Source organism: Podarcis raffonei, chromosome 14 (assembly GCF_027172205.1).
Source record: "Podarcis raffonei isolate rPodRaf1 chromosome 14, rPodRaf1.pri, whole genome shotgun sequence".
Classification (NCBI taxonomy): Eukaryota; Metazoa; Chordata; class Lepidosauria; order Squamata; family Lacertidae; genus Podarcis; species Podarcis raffonei.
In genome coordinates, this window is record NC_070615.1 from 43,152,734 (window position 1) to 43,174,158 (window position 21,425).

The window sequence follows — 21,425 nt, forward strand, 5'->3', positions numbered from 1 at the left end:
ACTGCCCCACAGGGGCCTGGGACTTGTCTGTCCATTCCCTACAGAGTAAGGGCTGGCAGACTGGCTTGCTTCCTCCAAGGCCACATCAGCTCCTGGCAGCCAGCATCTCCTGGCCAGCCCCAGAGGCACCATTTGCCTGCCAAGCTTTGTAGGCAGCTGCAACAAATGGCTGTGCAAGCCTTTGGGAGGCAGACACACAAGGCATCAGAGAAGGGAGGGAAGGAAAGGGACAGAGGTCAAGGTTTCCCACAGCACCCCTGACCATCATTCAAGGCACTCCAGGGTGCCACAGCACACTGGTTGAAAACCACTGAGAGACTGACACAGATGGATTAGTTGACCCAGACTGGGCAAAAGCCCTGCAGCGCGAAGGGTGATACAACTGCCATTTTCCAGTCTGGCTGTTGTGTGCATGCAACTGGGTTGGCTTCTGGGTGAGTTGTGACTTTGCTACCTATTGGTACATTCCATCCATATGGAAAGTTTGGTTTTAGTCATGCTTGCGTTGGAGTGTTTAGAAAGCCCACCATTTTAACCTTTGTGGTTTGTGAACTGGGACAGTATTTGTGATCACAGGATTCCTCAGTGAAGTGTTTGGTGTTTTTTTAAAGTCTTTTGTTTTCATGTGAATGCATAACCCACCATGGAGTGGGTTACCTTCGCTTGGAAGCATCTGCATGTGGGGAAAAACACATAACATTTTCTGATTTTGACAAAGATTGCCCTTCTACAAACAAGTACCAGAGTGCTTGCTGTGCAGCTGTCACTTGTACCAGCTTTCACTAATTTCAACTTGTTCTCCACTTCAGTCATCAATCTCAAATGTAAAAAACCAAGGTAAAGTAATAACGTTTTTAACCACTACCTTACAGAAATCCCTTTGGCAGAGCAGAGAGAGAAGCCCAGCTAAGGAATACCTCCCATCTGTTGTGATCCAGACTGTGGGATAGGCTTCTTAGTATTTTCCACTGAAAACTAACAAGCCAAAGTATAGCATAACGCAACAAGATTATCTCCTATTTCCATTTTCAGTTGGAACCTAAATCTATGAACGAATACCATCACAAAACACTGATTCCGCTTGGCAAGCAGTTTCTGAAGGACTTGCATTTAGTAAAACATGATTTTAGTGACATCATTTGCTGCACAATCGTTTTAACTGTACAAGATTGCAAGTAGGAATATTTTAAAATTGAAACTTTTTTTACATAGCTAGTCCAAATGATCTTTCACAATTCTAGAATGGGGCAATGTGGAATAATACCATAAGCTTAACCCTTCTATATAATTAAATGAACATTCAGCAGCACTGAACGGTAAGCAAAAGTAGACAAATATTGCACATGAACCCAGTAGCATTTAAGCCTACAAAAGTTATATAAAATGCAGGCTTCCTTCAACAGCAAAGAAAACAAGATTTCTGCCATGAAGGGAAGTGCCAATAATAGGCTGAAGTTCAGCTCACCTCTTGGGGGGTGGGGGTGTCACTTTTGTATATCCAGAACGGTGGTAGAGTTGTCTTCAATTATTTTCATTTTCCCATGTCTCCTTTTTACAAGTGCTTTATCAACCTGGCGGGGTGGCCAGCTCTGCTGTGTGAAACAGATGTAAGGCAGAGGTAGACCGTAAAGTATGAACCTATATGGTCACTCTAGCTAGTCTTGCCTTCCCATCAGCCTCGCAGTTCTCTGTACCAACTGCCACTGATCGATGGTTAGAAATCATGATGGGCTCACTTGCTTCTGTTAAAGTGAAACAGCTCGCCTTGAAAAGGACCCCAGAAAAATCTCTGCAATGCAAAGAAGTGTGTCCTCTGCTTCGTCCTGAAAATGTTGAAGACCTGCCCCGCTCAGCTCCTACTTTTGGGGCATGAGTTAAGTACGAAAGGCCTGTCTGTCCAAACACACTTGATAGGCTGCTATCCTCTTTGTCTTCAGTTATACAATGTTTGTAGAAAAGTCTCCTTGCGCTCGACAAGAAATGCAAGGTGCGTTTTCCTGAGCCAAGCTATTTAGAGCTTTGAGGACGATGTCTGGCATATGATCAGTTATCATCTTGGGGCTTATTAAAATATTACCAAAGGCGGTTTCTTTTGACCAGCTTGCAGTGTACTTGACGTCTGAAGAACACCACCTGGAAAAAGGACAATGTGTCAGTGGAATACTTGCACCCCTGATTTCAGCAGCTATTTCGAACACTGATTGATCTTTGTAAATGCATAATGCAGCTCCAAGCACTCAAGCAGGACTTTGAACTCGGCCATTGGAAGCCTTTCCCTGCCTTGTGGATGGCTGCGTTCTGACAGGGGCAATCTTATCAGGAGCTGCCTGCCAGCAGTGGATCAGGCTGGGCTGCAACTCCCCAAACCTCACCACCGCCTAGGCTGCCCTCTGTGCCCCGCTATGAGTTGAGAAGCAGGCACCATCTGGAGAGCCCACAGGCTCCTCATCCCTGGTGCATGTGATTTTGGAAGTTCTGTTAAAAAAGGCTGCATCCTCTTTCCTAGGGTAGACAGGAAAAGGAAGTTGATTTTTAGAAATAGCTGTAGCCAAGCCAACACGATCTGCCTGAACTTCCTGAAAGACAACTTGCCTCCTGTGACTGTGATTTCCACCTGCAAAGCACTGCCAGCAGCTGTAGGAGTAATCTCAACGACAACAGTGAAATGACTCCCTTTCTCCCATGCCACTCCATCCAGGGGCTGAGACAGGAATGTGAGCTTCTCTCAAGGTATTCTGTAAGGAGCAGCTGGTAATATTGAGTGGTATGGCACCCCACTTGTGAAACACCCTCTGTACCTATGACTCCCCCCCTTTGAAATTCTTCATACTGTCACACTTTTTTTGGACATTACTCTGTTTCACTGATTTTTTTTCTTTTTGCAATCCCCCCTGCTTTTTACAAACTTTCCCTTACTTTTTTTTAAAAAAGAAACATACCACCATCTAAACAGATTCAGAAGAGGTGAGGCACATTGCAAGAAATATGACACACAGTAAGAATAGCTACCCGACGAACCTCGATGCCTGAGCGCATATTACTTTTTGTTTTTGGGCTGTGGAAGGAAACTACAGTACTGTAAGAAAATCACTTCTATATTGTTCAATTGCAAAATACAGCAAGAGCGGGGGGGGGGGTTGGGGGGGGAGGCAGCGGCAGGGTTTTAATAATGTTCTTATCAAAAGTTTTCCAAACCTTGCAGTAATAAATAGTTTTCTGCAACTATTCAATGCCGAAAATGTGTTAACGCTGCCCTGCTTGAGAAAGCTATTAAAATAGATTCTGCTTTTGTGAGGTCAACAAAAATCTGAGACAGGGAAGTTGTGCTGGTTTTATTGCAAATGCAAAAATGGAGCAGGCTGTCTAGGGCAAGAAACCAGTGGATGCGAGTCCTCAAGCTCTTCCCTCAACCCTATCAGCGATTTTAGGTAGTGGTTAAAAATAAAAGTTCCTTTTCTGCTTTAAGCAAAACAGATGGCATGTTGAAACACTGTGCCCCTGGAAAAAGTGCATAATGAAGGCATAAGAAAACTACAGTTAGATAGCCCTCTGCTTCTCACTGAGACAACAACTGGCTAGTATGAAGTACAGTGAGTACAGTGCCAGCTTGATAGGCAATCAACATCATATTTACAAAAAAACAACAACATGTGAGGTGTTAGTACACACCTATGATGCCCTTCAAAGCCCGGAACCAGTGTTAAGAGAGGTGTCTCTCTGAATTAACTTCCATAACTCAGTGTAAAAAACTTATGGTCATGCCAGGCTTCTTCAACCTTGGCCCTCCAGATGTTTTTGGCCTACAACTCCCATGATCCCTAGCTAGCAGGACCAGTGGTCAGGGATGATGGGAATTGTAGTCTCAAAACATCTGGAGGGCCGAGGCTGAGAAAGCCTGGGTCAAGCCATGCACCTTTTACATCAAGTAGTCCAATGACCTTGAGCAGAACCTTCAATGCAAGGGCCCTAAGGCTTTGGGAATGATTTCCTTTATCAGAAACAACTCCTCTCCTAAGGACTTCCGAAAAAGTTGCAACCCCAATCTGGGGTGAATTTTGAAGAGGCTGGCTTGATGGGTGAGAGGGCGCTCTGTATTCCTGCATTTTGCCTGCTAAAATGCTTTTGTTGTGATGCTTTATTTTTATGTAAGTTGCCTAGAGTTTGAGAAAAGTGGTATACACCTATGTTCAATAAACAAAATGCTAGATTTCTGAAAGACTGTTCCATATAGCTTAGGATAATAAATAATTGCAACAACTGAGCTTCTTGGGACACCTGGTCAGATCGAGGGAAATGTTCTGCGAGCCACACAATACCATTATTATCATCATCATCATTATTCAAACCTTTCATTCACCACATTTCTACATCTTTCCTTTCCTCACCACACCTTTCCTCACTCAATCCTTGCCAAAAGAGTTTTCTGAATGTAAAATGCAGATTCGGGGCAGAGAGAGAGCGAGCGCTGGGGGAGCATGTGGTCACTGATAACAGGTTAGTCGTTTACCTCCTTGTGCTGCTTTCTTCTACAATGTGGATGATTCTCCCAGGAAGAAAGAGGCGCGGATACTGAGCCGGAGAGCTTAAAGTCGAGTCGTCACCTAGAGTAGTGTAAGAAGGAGACTGATGAACCATTAAGTTTTCTTCAGCTAGAAGAGGCTGAGTCAAAGCATCTTGGTTTCTACCATCCAGTTCCGTTGGAAAGTTATCAGGTTCTCCTCCAAATACTTCATACCAACAGCCATGTAGCAGGATCTGGTACTGTGCGAGGAGAAATTGAAAGACAAAAGGAGAGCATATGAGAAACCGCGAAGCCATTTGGCTAAGTGGGATCATTTCAGTTTGTGCAGAGAAGTTTTTAAGAACATCTACACCCACAATAATTCTGTGCTGTTATTCCAAAAGTATGACGCCTGGGCAATTACTTCCCTGCTCCCACAATGCAAATCAGAGCAAAAAAATGAAATCTCATGACATCTTTGACGAACAGGTCCCCCATGAAACTAACGGACTGGAGTCAAACAGACTACTAGCCTCATGGAATAGGTCTATAATATCCTAGTGAGTATGACTCTGTCTTTCGATGCCATGTCAAAAACTGCTTTTGAAACTTCCTGGGTAGCACAGGTGGATACAGATTGAGGAAAAATGAAACTTTATTTATTTCTTGCTGTCCTGACTGACAACAGCAACAACTCCCGAATATCTTTCCTGGCCCTGCCACCAAAGAGCTTTTGAACTGGGAAGATGCCAGAGTCAACCTAGAATGGAATTTTCTGCATCGAATGCGCATGATCTCTAGAATCCCAAATCCTTTCACCGCTATATACAACTAACTGCATATGAAACTCCCTACAAGTACACCCGCAATTATTGGGCTTGGTCTAGGGAGGAAGTGAAGACTGGGCTAATGCAACACATTATATCTGGGACTTCCCTTGCACTTGGTCCAGAAACTGCAACATGGTTGCCGACAGGAGTGAGAGACCCTGTCAGCACATAATACCTGTGCTCAGAGTTCTGCACTGGCTGAACCTGATACTGAGTCAAAGCTCTTAACAGCTTGGAACCAGTTTACCTAAGGGACATCTTTCCCAATACATGGCCACCCCATCAATCTGGGAACTAATACTTTTACAAGGGCCATGCAGTGTCTCTTTCGCACTAGTAATGAGCATCTTTTTCAGTGTGCCAGGAGCTGCACCCTGAAACTCCTTGCATTGGTTTGCATTGGTTTTCAGTGCTTGCTAAAAAAAAAGGTTTTTCGTTTGCGTGCCCAGCTATACATGGCTGACATGTATCTTAACGGGTGACTTTATTTTACAAAAATAATGCATATATTTAAACGACAGGTTATACGTATAAAGGGTAAAGGGACCCCTGATCATTAGGTCCAGTCGTGACTGACTCTGGGGTTGCGGCGCTCATCTCGCTTTACTGGCTGAGGGAGCCGGCATACAGCTTCCAAGTCATGTGGCCAGCATGACTAAGCCGCTTCTGGCAAACCAGAGCAGCGCACGTTTACCTTCCCATTGCAGCGGTACCTATTTATCTACTTGCACTCTGATGTGCTTTCAAACTGCTAGGTTGGCAGGAACTGGGACTGAGCAACGGGAGCTCACCCCGTTGCAGGGATTCAAACCCCCGACCTTCTGATTGGCAAGTCCTAGGCTCTGTGGTTTAACCCACAGCGCCACCCGTGTCCCGTTTTACGTGTACTTGTTGAGAATTTTAACATATACCTTGTGTTCGCAGAGGTTGCGACCATTAAAACAGCATTCAGATTTTTAGAACAAATAAGAACGGTTTGTCTTTTTACCTTGGGTCTGTTACAGTTGGCAACTATCCTTATGATCCTTCTTTTTAGGTCTTCCATGTTGGGCATGCTTAGCCTGTTTGGTACACAACAATGAGGGGGAAGGAGATAAGCACTCGTTAAGCCATCTGACCAAGGATATCACTTTCAAACTGAATCAGCAAGTAAGCTGCATCCTTACCTTGGAACAACGTCTTTCCCGACAATGACAGATATGATAAACTGCTTAGTATAGTCCGCAAGTGATTTGCTTAAAAAGAAAGGGAGGGTGTTAAAGAAAAAAAACACTAACTGAAACCTACTGTCAGTTTCCTTATACAGACATGCATTACAAGAGTTTTAAAAGTGCTCCAAATTACTTCATTCAGAAAAGGCCCTTAAACAAGAGAGAATTACACTGAGCATCTTCTATCACTGGTAAATAAAATATGATCAAATAGTACCGCTGTTTGCACCACAATCATGTCTCCCCCCCTTTAAAAAAAGAAGTCAGAACAAGTGGAATGCTTTCCAGAGTGCAAGACCTTCCCTTTGGACCATCATTTGGTAGAATTATCTTCCAAGACAACGGTTCGCCTTTTCATACGCATAATGCGCACATATAGACATGTACGCAAAGACACAGTATTTGTCCATCGATAGATCTCTGCACATTACTTGTCTGTGCGCCATGCAGGGCTTCCATTTGCGGGGAAGCTGTTCCACTTGCACAGTCCCAGTGCCAACCTTGTTGAGCTCAAGGGGGGGGAAGGAACCTTGTGTCGATTACTAAACCATTCCCACATGTACAGGTCTGTGTACATGTGGAAGCAGATGGGCAGGAGGGATCACATAGGGTGGAAAGCCGTTCTGTTCTTTTATACAGATGATCCTATCTGATCTTAGATGCAGAAACCTCTTTGCGGATGACCAAGTCTGGAGCAATAATGGTCTCCTTGTGCTTTTAATTTATTTGCTTTTAAAAAAGAGCCATATCATTATCAGAGCCAATTTATTTTTCATTGCTTACCAGTTATTCAAGAACACAATGTTCTTACCCACTCAGATCATTGTGGATAGAGGGGGATGGACACGCTACACTTGATAAAAGGAGTCCGAAATAAACTAGAGGAATCGTAGTTCATTTTTGAAACCAACCCATCTCTTACAGGGGAGAAATCTATATGCAGAACCAAACCAGTTTAATTCACGTAAGTTCTTCCTAAGCTGACCCAAGTTATCTTTACATCACTTCATGTCCAAATACCCCCTGGTTTCTCAAAGCTCACCGTGCTAAGCTAGGTTGGGCTCCCTTGCTCTATTTGCCAACAGATTTCTGTCCTGAAATGGAGATAGAAAATTAATATAATTTACCTTAATAAACCCCCTGGTGGAGAAAAGGCGTAACATCGCACATTGGGGAATGCGTTTTTGAGCATGATCGCCAAAATGGAGGCCGTTCCCCCTCCTAAGCTGTGGCCGACGACAACTAGTTTATATTCCTAGAGATAAAAAACACAGAAAGGGCTAGGACACAAACAGAAATATTGATGAACTGAGCAGCTCAGCTAAATGCTTGCAACAGAACATGTTGGAGAGTAGGTGGAGGCAAGGGGGATGCACGCCCAGAGATTGGAAGCGACAACTTACAGGAGCAATTGTGAAGGCTTGGTTCAGAATCCCGTCATTTATTAGCCTTCTGTAAATATAGTTGGCAGCCTGGGTTATCCCCTAGGAGACAAAAAAACAGTGTCTCAGTTTGAAAGCTTGTTTGTGTTTGCAATATGTGCTTAAATCCATAGCTCAGTCGGTAGAGCATGAGACCCTTTATCTGGATCTCATAGGAGTCTGCCCAGCATCTCACTGTACACACAGGAACAAAGAGTTTTTGATCTCCAGGGCTTTGCAAAGTTGTCACAGAACTACCTGCTGACCTTATGCACAAAACCGTTTTCCAGAACGTCTTCCAATGTCAAGTGTTCACAATCTGCTGAGAGATCCGTGAGGACGTCCTGCGTGCAAAATAAGGGAAATGCAGTTTCAGCATTTTGGCTGCCTGTCAAACATACACAAAGTACACCACCCACTGCCAGGATCAGGGATACCTTCTTGCAGAGTTGACACCACTGGACATCGGATGGCAGAGGTTTTATACTCAAGATATTCTGGAAGGCACGTTAACATCTAGAGCGTGGGCTGCCAGCATTGTGACCGCCAGATGCTGCGGACTACAATTCCCATCATCCCTGACTATTGACCGTGCTTAGTTGGGGCTGATGGGAATTGTAGTCCAACGGCATCTGGAGGGCACCACATTGGCCACCCCTGATCATCACTCATTTTGGCTTCACAGAAACTGACCAAGACAGTGGAGGAATCAAATATGCTTGGCTTGGCTTAGCAGAACAAAAGAATATGAAAAATGAAATACCTAAGAAGTGTTAGCTTCTTAGGAAAACAGACGATATGTAAGAGGTAACTGTTTAAAGTGTATGTATTTGGTTTTCAAAGTCTTACTTTAATAATGAATGAACTAACGCTGTTCTATCTATGATTTTTTCTTATCTTCATTAAGATTTAATTGTATTAGTTTATGTAATTTATTTAGATTTCTGCTTTTCTTCTTTCTTTTCTTCTTTCTTTTTTTTGTTCTTTGTAACCTTTTAAAATCTTTTTTCTTCTTTTCACGTTTCAAAGTTTTGATTTGTATGTATTTGCAATATAACTCGAAAACTATTTTAAAAAAGCAAAACAAATATGTTTGGCTGAAAGAGACAAAGCACATGCTTTTGTAACAATTTTTAAAAAAAATAAAAATAAAACTATATTTAAAAAATGCTTGGCTGATTATATGGGCTATGGAGGGCACTGATTATAATAATATAGCAAGCAAAGGAAAGAGACAGCCCAAATAAGGTATCATAGCTAAAATCAGTCTGTGATTTTTATTTTTTTATTTTATTTTTTGGAATACACTTCTCAGCAAAAGAAGTAATGAGATTAGACTTCTGAGATATATGAAGTGGAAAGACATAGCAGTATTGCTGCATATAACTGATACATTTGATTTGTTGCGTAGTATTTCTTAAGATACTTAATTTTTAAAATTTGCTTTTTTAAATAAATAAATAAGAAGAGGATCCTCATGGCAAGTACTACATCTGGCACTGCAGGGTTTTGCATATATGCTGCCAGTTCATCATGTACACAAAGGGGTCCAAATTATTTTGAAGTCCACTGAAAATGCAACCGGTGGTGATTACAACAGAATATACAGGGATATACAGGGATGCACCACATATTTACATGATGTACAGACAAGTTATTCCTGTATAAGCTTCCCATTCATACTAGAGCAGCAGCTTTGTCCCTCCAGATGTTGCTGGATGACAACTGTCATAATTCCTGCCTGGGACTGACGGGAGGCTGAAATCCAGTTAACACCAGGAGGGCACAACATTGCTCACCTCTGCCCTAGATGTTAAAAGTCCCAGCTAGAATCCCCAAATAATGTTTGTTGACCCCAAGAACTAATATTTCTGTAACAACTCGCCAGTGATAATCCATGCCAAGCCATAGAAAACAAAAAGCAATGTAAGCTGTGCTCCCAATTTTTCAATTTTATGAAACAGACATTACCTCAAATGACAGGGTTCCTCTCACAGCGACGACGACGGCCTCTTTTTTGTGATCCAGTGCAATATAGAACGGGATCTCATAAATCTAAAAAACACAAGGGCGGGCATGGGAGCATGAGATCTTCCACACTGGGTCATGCCAGTGGTCCGCTTAGCTCAGCCACTGTGTCATCCAAATGCCTCTGGAAGGCTTGTCAAGCAGGGAGAGGGCCGTCCCTTTGTGAGGATCTCTCTGACTGATAGATGATGAGGACTGCCTGGGGGATGAGGAGCCAACGAGGTGGGAATTGCATGGAAACCAGTCACACCAGTCTGACCCCCTGCTTGCTCAATGAAGGATGCAGCTACACCATCCTTGAGAGATGGTTTCCATGCAATTCCTGCTTCATTGGCTCCTCCTGGTAACTGCTGATGGATCCAGACTCTACAGAGTTATGTATCCTTTTAAAAAAGTCTGCTATGGCAGTGGCTGTTGAACTGTCATGTGGTAGCGGGTTCCACAGGCCAAGCATATTTTTAGGCAGTGCTTTTTTCTCTAAAAATGTTTAGGGGTACTCTCATTTTTACTCAAGAAAACCACCATTTTATAGTTCAAATACAGTCGTACCTTAGAAGTCAAACAGAATCCGTTCCGGACATCCATTCGACTTCCAAAATGTTCAAAAACCAAAGCGCAGCTTCCGATTGGCTGCTGGAAGCTCCTGCAGCCAATCGGAAGCCCCGTCGGACATTCGGCTTCCAAAAATAGTTTGCAAACCGGAACACTCACTTCCGGGTTTGCGCCATTTGGGAGCCAAAATGTTCGAGAATTAAGCTGTTCGAAAACCAAGGTATGGCTGTACAGTAAATGGACAAAAGTACAAAGATTCACAAAATGTTTAGGGGTATGCGTCCCCCTGTGTCCCCCCAGAAAAAAGCACTGTTTTTATGTACAGTGATACCTGTTAAACCTGCCGCTCATTCAACAAACTCGTCCCGTCAGTGCAAGGACTTTGGGCTGTGCAACGGAACTTCCCCTCCCCATCCTCTCCCCCAGGTGCCCCCTAAATATTTTCTGGGGGTTCCCTCAGAGAAGTTTTGGGGAAGGCACAGGGCTACAGGGGGGGAGGAGAGAGAGTTCTGTTGCACAAGTGGAAATCCTTGTGCTAGTGGAACAAGTGCACTGGATGCCACCCTTTGTGCTTTGAAAGAACTCCTTTCCTTCGTCACCATGTTAAAGCAGGGAGCGTTCTTGCCGTAACTGCCCCAACCTTGTCGAATAGGCTTGCTGTCTATTAAAGACTGTTTTCTGTTTCAAACTATGTTTCAGCCATCCTGGTTGGGTCCCTAACCACTGACATCAACAGCCTGAGTGGAAAGCCCCTTTTCATTTCCAGACTTTAAAGATAATCAAGAAATTACTAAGAACCAACTTGGTTTATTTTTGTTCCAACAGCTTACTTTATTGTGGAAGCTGATGTGAATGAAATCTCTGTACTGAAGTCCTGTGATTTTTAAGATCGCTCCAAAATTCATGTTAAGACGATCGCTGCCGATTATATCGGTCTCTGTTGGGCTGCTTCTACAACTTCATAAATTGAAGACAGAAGAAGAAATAATGAGACATGCAAAATTCAAATCGGCTACACTTCCCAAGTAAAAGAAGCCTCTCACAAGGCTTCTTTTGAAGACTGCGAGCACATCAGTTTTGTTTATTTAATGAATTTACATCCCACTATTTCCTCCAAGGGACGCGGGTGGCGCTGTGGGTTAAACCACAGAGCCTAGGACTTGCCGATCAGAAGGTCAGTAGTTCGAATCCCTGGGATGGGGTGAGCTCCCGTTGCTCAGTCCCTGCTCCTGCCAACCTAGCAGTTCGAAAGCACATCAGTGTGCAAGTAGATAAATAGGTACCACTCTGGCGGGAAGGTAAACGGTATTTCCATGCGCTGCTCTGGTTCGCCAGAAGCGGCTTAGTCATGCTGGCCACATGACCCGGAAGCCAATAAAGCAAGATGAGCGCCGCAACTCCAGAGTCGGCCACGACTGGACCTAATGGTCAGGGGTCCCTTTACCTTTACCTATTTCCTCCAAGGAGTTCAAGGTGGCATGCATACTCTACATCTCCTCTTCATTTATTCCCACCCTCACAACAACCCAGCGAGGTAGGTTTGGCTGGGAGACAGTGACTGGCCCAAGGTCACCCAGTGCGCATCATGACTGAGTGAGGATTCAAACCCTGGTCCGAGTCCAGCACTCTAACCACTACACCATCCTGGCGCTCCTTGTGTTGCGAGTCATAAAGGGAAATGGGGAGTAAGTGCTACTCAACTCAGTGGTCCTTCCTATTGAGTAAAGCAAGCATAGGCTGCATTACAAATTCTTAAACTGCATAACAGAAGCATAGGAAATCAAGTTAAAATATCATCCAGACCCAGTTGTAAGAGGGACTGCCCTCACCTATCAATCAATCTCTGGGTTCTCATCCCTAATGCAGAATGAGGAGCCTACATCCCTCCAGATGTTGGTGGACTTTGACTCCCATCATATAAGGCTACCGGACAAGCTGGCTGGGGTTTATGGGATTCTGAATCTCATGAGGATGCCACACTGGCAAGCCCAGGTTGGAGCAACCCACAAGGACCTGGGAGAGCAGGGTTCAAATCCCCCCCTCAGTCACAAAGCCAGCTAGGTGACCTTGCGCCAGTTGCTTACTGTCTCCGACCGACCGACCTCACAGGGATGGTGCAAGGATAACAGAGGGCAGGGAGGATAAAAGGGAAAGCAGAAAAACTCCGCAACCAGGGGCAACATGTCTCTGAATATCAGTTTCTGGGAATCACAAGTGCGAAGAGTGCTGTTGCACACATGTCCGAATTGTGGCCAATGTGGGGACAAAATGCTTGGGGTAGCTCCACTGATTAGAGTGTGGTACTGATAATGCCAAGGTTGCAGGTTCGATCCCCGTAAGGGACAGCTGCATGTTCCTACACTGCAGGGGGTTGGACTAGATGACCCTCAGGGTCCCTTCCAACTCTATGATTCTATCTATGACTAGATGGGATTTTCATCTGATCTACCGGGGATTTTCTTATGTCCACTCCTGTGACTCAGTCCCCCACGCAGGCAAGCAAGAGGCATTGTCATAGTTCAAGCACACATTCCCAGACAGGTAAAAACATGTGAGTTGCCAAGGAGAGCCAGTGAGGGTTGCGGCCTGGGGAAAGACGTAAGGGCCATACAGAGAGGCCTGGGGGCCACATTTGGCCCCTGAGCATCAGGTTCCCCGCCCCTACATTATGAAGATTAATTTTATTTTTTAAACGGCCCAGTTATACAGCTCAGTTTACACCACCCATTCTCTGTTTCCAAGCTTTTTGAACCTATATAAAAAGCTAGCAATTCTTTGAAAAACAACAATCATATTTTGACATGCTAACAAGTTAACCCCCAGAGTGGAGCCTCCTCAAATGCTACACTGCAAACAGCAACTTTCTTATACGATGAGCCACCACATTTAATACTCACGCTTAACATGCCATATTAAAGAATTAAATTTGCCAACCTGTTTTAGACGGTGCATCAACCTACCAGTCTCCTTTAAGCTTACAGAGGCCTGTAAAAGGGTTTGCCATTATGTAGTAGGCCCAACCGTAAGTAGCCACGGCAAACTTCATGTAGTGAGCGGCATTTTCTAATTCTGCATCCAAATCGTCGGCCTGGGGAAGGAACAGAGAGTGAAGGTGGCTATGGTGATGAACATGGGTATGGTGATATCAATTGTGGGAAATTTTAAGAGGTGCCCCACCAGACAGGGCCCTCAGAGGTGAGTTTCCCTCCCACAGAAGATCCAAGCATATATGCAGCATCTGAACCTGGACGACAAGTTCAAAACATCCAGCTGTCTTACCGCAGGAGTTAATGGTGACTGAGTAATAATTTCTTCAGGCTCCTTAGGACAATTTTCCACTTTATCTTGCTCTTGGTGGAGAAGAGTGAGCCCCGCTGCAACGTCACTTGGCACCAAGTCGGTGTCCTGCAGAGAAAGTGACAGATACGTTCAGAAGAAAACAAAAACATTTACAGGCAGCGACTGTATTTGGCACATCCAATATAACAACAATAATAAATTTTATTTATACTCCGCCCTCCTTGGCCAGAGCCGGGCTCAGGGTGGCTAACACCAGTAAAATTACAATAAAAGCATAATAGGGGAGAAAAAAACAATTTAAAATACATGTTAAAATGCAATTTAAAATGCAGCCTCATTTTAAAAGTAGCCCTAATATGAGCAGAATCACACATGCGCACATCGCACTGAGTCCAGAAGTGATCCAAAAACCTCAAGAAAAGGGGCAGAATGGGGTGTTTGCAGGCTTTTCCAATGGCGTTTCAAATATATCTGATTTCACTTAAACATGCGGTGCCTTGGAACATAACCCCCACAGAAATTAGGAGTCGCTTGTACACCGCACCTCAGCATCACATGCAAAAGGTATTGAGGAGCAAAAGAAAGACATATGATTGGTCCCTTTTCAACATGCTTGATGTCACATATATGAGAGACACATCACCATTACAAACAAAGAGCAAACTCTTTACCCTCTTCCCCAGATATTATTAGGGCTGCTCATGTGGCTTGGCCTAGTATCAGAGATGACCCCTATCTCCATCACCCCTAAGCCCACCTTGGGCCCCTTTCTCTTTCCTTCTTACCGAGAAGTAGGTGCGGAAAAGCTCAGCAATGGTTGTAAAAGCGACTCGGTGGTCGTCATCTTGCACGATGCAACAGCACATCAATCGGATTCTTTTCTCCCAGACGCGAGTCGCAGACTTCTTAACATTGTAAAACAGCTGGCCTGACTGGCTGCTCTCCAGGTCGCGATTGGCGCAATCGGAAAGGTACACTGTCTTCCTTCCGCCAAGCGGATCAAAGACGATGACGATGGCCGCCACGGTAAAAACAATGATAATCCAGCTGCCGGGCAGAAGGGAAGAATTGCATGAACTCTGGTTGGCGAGGACTGTTCACGACACGCCAGCTCAGTTCACATGTTCTAGGAACCTGCATCAAGAAATTCCAAGTTCCAACAAACAGGAAAAAACCCACCACAATGTTTGCACTGGGAGAGGTTAGTGGAGGATAGAAGCATCCGCAGGAGATGCGTTTTGAGAAATGAGCCCTGGGGAACTGCCTGCAACCGTTTTGCCCAGACCAGTGGCAATGGAAGACACCCCAAGATAATCCACATCCAAGAACTGTATGTAATTGAACAGAAATATCAAATTACTGTATTTTTCCGTGTATAAGACTGTTTTTTCCCTTAAAAATAATGTCAAAAATTAGGGGGCGTCTTATACACAGATACATCTCCCCCTCAATTTTCTTAGATCAGAGTCCCCCAAAATAGGGAGTGTCTTATACATGGGGGTGTCTTATAGACGGAAAAATACAGTACACCAGCTTTTTCTATTCTGGGGTTCTCCAGATGTTGTTGAACTATATGGAGCACCTCTCCCCAATGAACCAACCCAGACCCTGTGATTGTAATATGAGGCTCTTCTCTGTGTGCCTCATCCCCAGGAGTGTGGCAACACAAGAACGGTCCCCCCCCCCCCAAATGGTGGCTCTTCTGCTTGTGGTGTGCTCTCTTCAGGGAGGCCTGCCAGGCACCATCTTTATTTTTAGGCGCCAAGCAAAAACTTTCTTCTCCCCCAGGATTTTAGTCCTTAAGTACTTTCAAGTACAGTGGTACCTCGGGTTAAGAACAGTCCAGTTTAAGAACAATTTGGTTTACAAACTCTGCAAAACCAGAAATAGTGTCTTGATTTGAGAACTTTACCTTGGTCTAAGAATGGAATCCGAACAGTGGAAGGGCACCGGCGGCAGGAGGCCTAATTAGGGAAAGCGCGCCTTGGTTTAAGAACAGTTTCGGTTTAAGAACGGACTTCCGGAACGGATTAAGTTCGTAAACCAAGTTACCACTGTACTTGAAGCCTCTTTTAGTGGGGCAGGATCTGTAAGACCGGTCTGCTATTTGTAGATATACATTTTTTTAGGTATTCGTAGCTATCGTTTGTTGTAATTGGTTTTTGTGTTAATAATAATAATAATAATAATAATAATAATTACACACACACACACACAGTCCATCTGGCTGGGTTTCCCCAGCCACTCTGGGCGGCTCTCAACATTAGATTAAAAACACGATAAAACATCAAACATTTAAAAACTTCCCTAAACAGGGCTGCCTTCAGATGTCAGATAGTTGTTTATTTCTTTGACATCTGACAGAAGGACGTTCCACAGGGTGGACACCCCTACCGAGAAGGCCCTCTGCCTGGTTCCCTGCAACCTTATACTGTATACGTTGTCTTGGGTCACTTTAGTAAGGAAAGCATCTAATAAATATAAACGACAATATAACTCTCAATATCCCTGACCATTGGTCATGCTAGCTGGGGTGCATGAGAGATGGGAGCCCAACAATATGTGGAAGCTGCCAGATAGGGCAAGGATGCTTAGGTATGCTAACACCCAACCCAGACACTCCTAGGCGGAGGCAGCTGAACATCCTTACCTGGCAATGACTGTTCCAAATATGGCACTTATCATAGCCCCTTCGCAATTCACTTTGCGGTCCGACACCCATATTGCTCCAACAACAGCCCAGACCAGCTCTGGCAAGAAGAGGGCCAAGCGCAGATATAGCAGTTTAGGAAGAGATTTTCTTGGCCCAGGGTTGGAAATGGTTCCTGAAAGGTACAGTTGAAGTAAGAAGCATAAAATGGTTTCTCTGGTTTCAAAAGGGGCTTTGCAAGCATAATCATGGCCTAAATGTTCATGTTGCCTGTTAAGTTGTGGGTGAACATATCAGACGACACAGCAATTCTTCAAACAGCTCTTGTTTATTCACAGGACAGAACAGAACTGAACTGAAGGGCTCAGTCAGCCTGCTTATATAGAGCTCCAGTACCACGTTACTGTAACAACTTTCTAAACTATCCAATCACTGAATGTCACTTTCGATCCTTCATTTGCATAACTATCTGCAGTATCCCCCTGCTGGCCCAGGGTGAGAACTTCAGTACATAACATTGCCCATACCTCTGAAAAAGGGGAAAAAAACAGGAAGACAAACTTTGCAGATAATGACTATGTCACAAGCAATAAAGCAATGTGTTAATATGGATAACGGCTGCTGCTGCTGCTGCTGCTGCTGCTCGCGTGAGTGTTGGGAGGACCGCTCCCTTTTCTGCCAACTCCATCCGGCCTAGGGGGCGGGGCCTGCACTCACTGCCACAGCATAAGAGGCCTGAGAGAGGCCTCCGGGACACGGCTGCTGCTGCTGCTCGCGTGAGTGTTGGGAGGACCGCTCCCTTTTCTGCCAACTCCATCCGGCCTAGGGGGCGGGGCCTGCACTCACTGCCACAGCATAAGAGGCCTGAGAGAGGCCTCCGGGACACGGCTGCTGCTGCTGCTCGCGTGAGTGTTGGGAGGACCGCTCCCTTTTCTGCCAACTCCATCCGGCCTGGGGGCGGGGCCTGCACCCACTGCCACAGCATAAGAGGCCTGAGAGAGGCCTCCAGGACACGGCTGCTGCTGCTGCTGCTTGTGTGAGTGTTGGGAAGACCGCTCCCTTTTCTGCCAACTCCATCCGGCCTGGGGGCGGAGCCTGCACTACCACTACAGTTTAGAGGCCTGAGCAGCTACCGGCAGCAATGGACAAAATGGTTTTAAATGTTTTAACCGCTTTTAATTTGCAGCACCTTAAATGGTGGTTGTTGTTTTTTATAATATTATATTATTTCATTATTTTATTTTTGCTTGGGGTGGGATAAGCATTTAGTCAGCACTATTGTTTCTTGTTTTGTTTTGTTTTGTTCTGTTTTGTTTTATTATTATTCTGTTAAATTATTATATAGTTTGTATTTTGCTTTTTAAGGGGAAGGGTCATGGCTGCCTGGGAGTGGGCCTCAGCCAATAGATTGGGTGGGGCAGGTTCCACAGGGGGGGATGTATTGGGACACCCGATCTCAGTGATCACGGGCAGGAGGAGGAGTTATGCTAAGACCAGACCATGTCATTACCGAGGAGGCTGGTTTAGTCGTTGTTTGAGGACTATCCCTGCCTCCAGGTCTGGTCCTGACCGGAAGGATACAGTAATCAGCAAGGGGAACCCACATGACCTGAAAGTGTTGCTGTGCAATGCCAGGTCAATGATGAATAAAACCACTGCCATCCACGACCTGATTGTGGATGGAGGATTTGACCTGGCATGTGTGACAGAGACCTGGTTGGATGAAGCAGATGGGCCTGTCCTTGCCGCTGCTTGCCCACCAGGTTTCTCTTACACACAGCAACCCAGGTCATGTGGGCGGGGAGGGGGGGGTTGCAGTGATTTTTAGGAAGTCATTAGTCTGCACCAGGCGTCCTATTGGGAAGACCCAGTTTTCTGAGTGCATGTTCTGGAAGTTGGGCAATAGGGGCAGTACAGGATTCCTACTGGTGTACCGACCTCCCCGCTGCACCAAGGATTCCCTGCCCGAGCTGCTTCAGGTCGTGGCGGATATGCTCCTGGAGACACCTAGCTTGGTTGTCCTGGGGGATTTTAACATCCATGCCGACACGACCTTACAAGGGGCCGCTCGGGACTTCGTGGAAAGCATGGCCTCCATGGGGCTGTCCCTGAATAAGTTTGGCCCAACTCATAGCCGTGGACATGCCTTAGACTTGGTGTTCACCTCTATGGATGGTGGTGATCTGACACTAACTAAAAGCGAAACAAAAGAAGTGCCATGGTCAGATCACTTCCTGGTGCAACTGGACTTCTCCGCAACCCTTCCCCTCTGCAGGGAGGTGGGACCGATTCGGATGGTCCGCCCCCGCCACTTAATGGATCCAATTGGCTTCCAGAGAGTGGTAGGGGATGCTTTATCCCAAGTTGATGGCCTTTCAGCTGATTCCCTGGTGGCACGCTGGAATGCGGAGTTAACCAGGGCTATTGACTGTCTGGCTCCGAAGCGCCCTCTCCGATTGCATGGAGCCCGGACAGCCCCGTGGTTTTCCCCGGAGCTGAGGGTGATGAAACAATCGTTGAGACGGCTAGAGCGCCGGTGGCAGAAAACTCATTCTGAATCAGACCGGACACGGGTTAGAGCTCAACGTCGAGCCTACCAAGTGGCAATGGCGACGGCGAAGAGGGCCTTCTTCGCCGCCTCCATTGCATCTGCAGAAAACAGCAGCAGGAGACTTTTTCAGGTGGTTCGCAATCTATCGGAACCACCTGTACCACCGGGGCCTGGTAGGGACCCCAAGATCTCCTGCAATGCTTTTGCAAAGTTTTTTGCAGATAAAATCGCTCAGATTCAGAAGGAGGTAGACTCCACCGTGGGAGCAGGGCCAGGGCGGGAGAGTGCTAGAGTTCTGTCTGGTCCTGTTACATGGGATCAATTCCAATCTGTTACCTCCGAGGATGTGGACAGGCTGCTTGGACAAGTGAAACCGACCACCTGTCTCCTTGATCCTTGCCCATCCTGGCTGATAAAAGCAAGCCGGGAAGGGCTGGGCGATGGGCTCTGCGGGGTGGTGAATGCTTCCCTCTGTGAGGGAGCCTTCCCAGACCCGCTGAAAGAGGCGGTCATTAAACCGCTTCTTAAAAAAACATCTTTAGACCCGGCCAATTTGGCCAACTATCGCCCAGTCTCAAATCTGCCATTCTTGGGCAAGGTGATTGAGCGGGTGGTTGCTGAACAACTCCAAGCACGCCTGGAGGAAACGGACCATTTGGATCCCTTCCAATCAGGATTCAGGCCTCACCATGGGACTGAAACTGCCTTGGTCGCGCTGGTTGATGATCTCCGGCGGGCTAGGGACAAAGGTGAGAGCTGTTTCCTAGTTCTGCTGGATCTCTCAGCGGCCTTTGACACCATCGACCATAACATCCTTCTGGACCGTCTAGAGGGGCTGGGAGCTGGGGGCACTGTCATACAGTGGTTCCGCTCCTTCCTCCTGGGCCGTGTCCAGAAAGTGGTGGTGGGGGATGAGTGTTCAGACCCCTGGGCTCTCACTTGTGGGGTGCCTCAGGGTTCTGTCCTCTCCCCCATGCTTTTTAATATCTATATGAAGCCGCTGGGAGAGATCATCAGGGGGTTTGGACTGGGTGTTCATCAGTATGCAGATGACACCCAGCTCTACCTCTCCTTTAAATCAGAACCAGTGAAGGCGGTGAAGGTCCTGTGTGAGTGCCTGGAGGTGGTTGGAGGATGGATGGCGGCTAACAGATTGAGGTTGAATCCTGACAAGACAGAAGTACTGTTTTTGGGGGACAGGGAGCGGGTTGGTGTGGGGGATTCCCTGGTCTTGAATGGGGTAACTGTGCCCCTGAAGGACCAGGTGTGCAGCCTGGGAGTCATTTTGGACTCACAGCTGTCCATGGAGGCGCAGGTTAACTCTGTGTCCAGGGCAGCTGTCTACCAGCTCCACCTGGTACGCAGGCTAAGACCCTACCTGCCCGCGAACTGTCTCGCCAGAGTGGTGCATGCTCTAGTTATCTCACGCTTGGACTACTGCAACGCGCTCTACGTGGGGCTACCTTTGAAGGTGACCCGGAAACTGCAATTAATCCAGAATGCGGCAGCTAGACTGGTGACTGGGAGTGGCCGCCGGGACCACATAACACCGGTTCTGAGAGATCTGCATTGGCTCCCAGTACGTTTCCGAGCACGATTCAAAGTGTTGGTGCTGACCTTTAAAGCCCTAAACGGCCTCGGTCCTGTATACCTGAAGGAGCGTCTCCACCCCCATCGTTCAGCCCGGACACTGAGATCCAGCGCCGAGGGCCTTCTGGCGGTTCCCTCATTGCGAGAAGTGAGGCTACAGGGAACCAGACAGAGGGCCTTCTCGGTAGTGGCGCCCGCCCTGTGGAACGCCCTCCCATCAGATGTCAAAGAGATAAATAATTACCTGACATTCAGAAGACATCTTAAGGCAGCCCTGTTCAGGGAAGTTTTTAATATGTAACGCGGTACTGTTTTTAACACTGATTGGGAGCCGCCCAGAGTGGCTGGGGAAACTCAGCCAGATGGGCGGGGTATAAATAATAAATTATTATTATTATTATTATTATTATTATTATTATTATTATTAAGGGAAGATATTCACATACGGGCATGTCAAACAGACAGCATAAGCTAGCCCTAATAAACACTTCACAGCAGTATAGTGGAACACTTCTAAATATGTCTACTCAGACATAGCATCCACAGAATTCAATGGGGGCTTGCTCCCAGGTTAAGTGGACATGGGGCTGCAGGCTAAGCCTTGCAGCAGCCTTTGAACATTCATCTAAGAGAGAGAGAGAAGAGTGTGCATGAAACGAAACTAAGGATCTCAATCTCTCTCCAGTTAGAAGGTATTGTTTATAGTATTCACAATACATAAAGTGCGGGATCTGATTTCTTTCCACAGGGCCTGTAAGACAGAGTTGTTCCACCTGGCCTTTGGCTTGGAA

The 21,425-nt window shown here is 46.0% G+C and overlaps 1 protein-coding gene across 3 annotated transcripts in view; it reads right to left on the minus strand.

Moving 5' to 3' along the window:
* Positions 1–1,075: 1,075 nt before the first annotated feature.
* Positions 1,076–21,425, minus strand: part of DAGLB (diacylglycerol lipase beta) — a 34,061-nt gene continuing 13,711 nt past the window's right edge. For all 3 annotated transcript variants that reach the window (XM_053364132.1, XM_053364131.1, XM_053364133.1), the window contains exons 4-16: positions 16,494–16,668; positions 14,629–14,890; positions 13,823–13,948; positions 13,504–13,631; positions 11,374–11,500; positions 9,935–10,018; positions 8,230–8,307; positions 7,946–8,026; positions 7,670–7,797; positions 6,498–6,566; positions 6,320–6,392; positions 4,508–4,761; positions 1,076–2,133 (exon numbers count right to left, since the gene is read on the minus strand). In XM_053364132.1, coding sequence (XP_053220107.1) covers positions 1,938–2,133; positions 4,508–4,761; positions 6,320–6,392; positions 6,498–6,566; positions 7,670–7,797; positions 7,946–8,026; positions 8,230–8,307; positions 9,935–10,018; positions 11,374–11,500; positions 13,504–13,631; positions 13,823–13,948; positions 14,629–14,890; positions 16,494–16,668 — 1,781 coding nt within the window. In that variant the 3' untranslated portion in view covers positions 1,076–1,937. The remainder of the gene's footprint in view (positions 2,134–4,507; positions 4,762–6,319; positions 6,393–6,497; positions 6,567–7,669; positions 7,798–7,945; positions 8,027–8,229; positions 8,308–9,934; positions 10,019–11,373; positions 11,501–13,503; positions 13,632–13,822; positions 13,949–14,628; positions 14,891–16,493; positions 16,669–21,425) is intronic.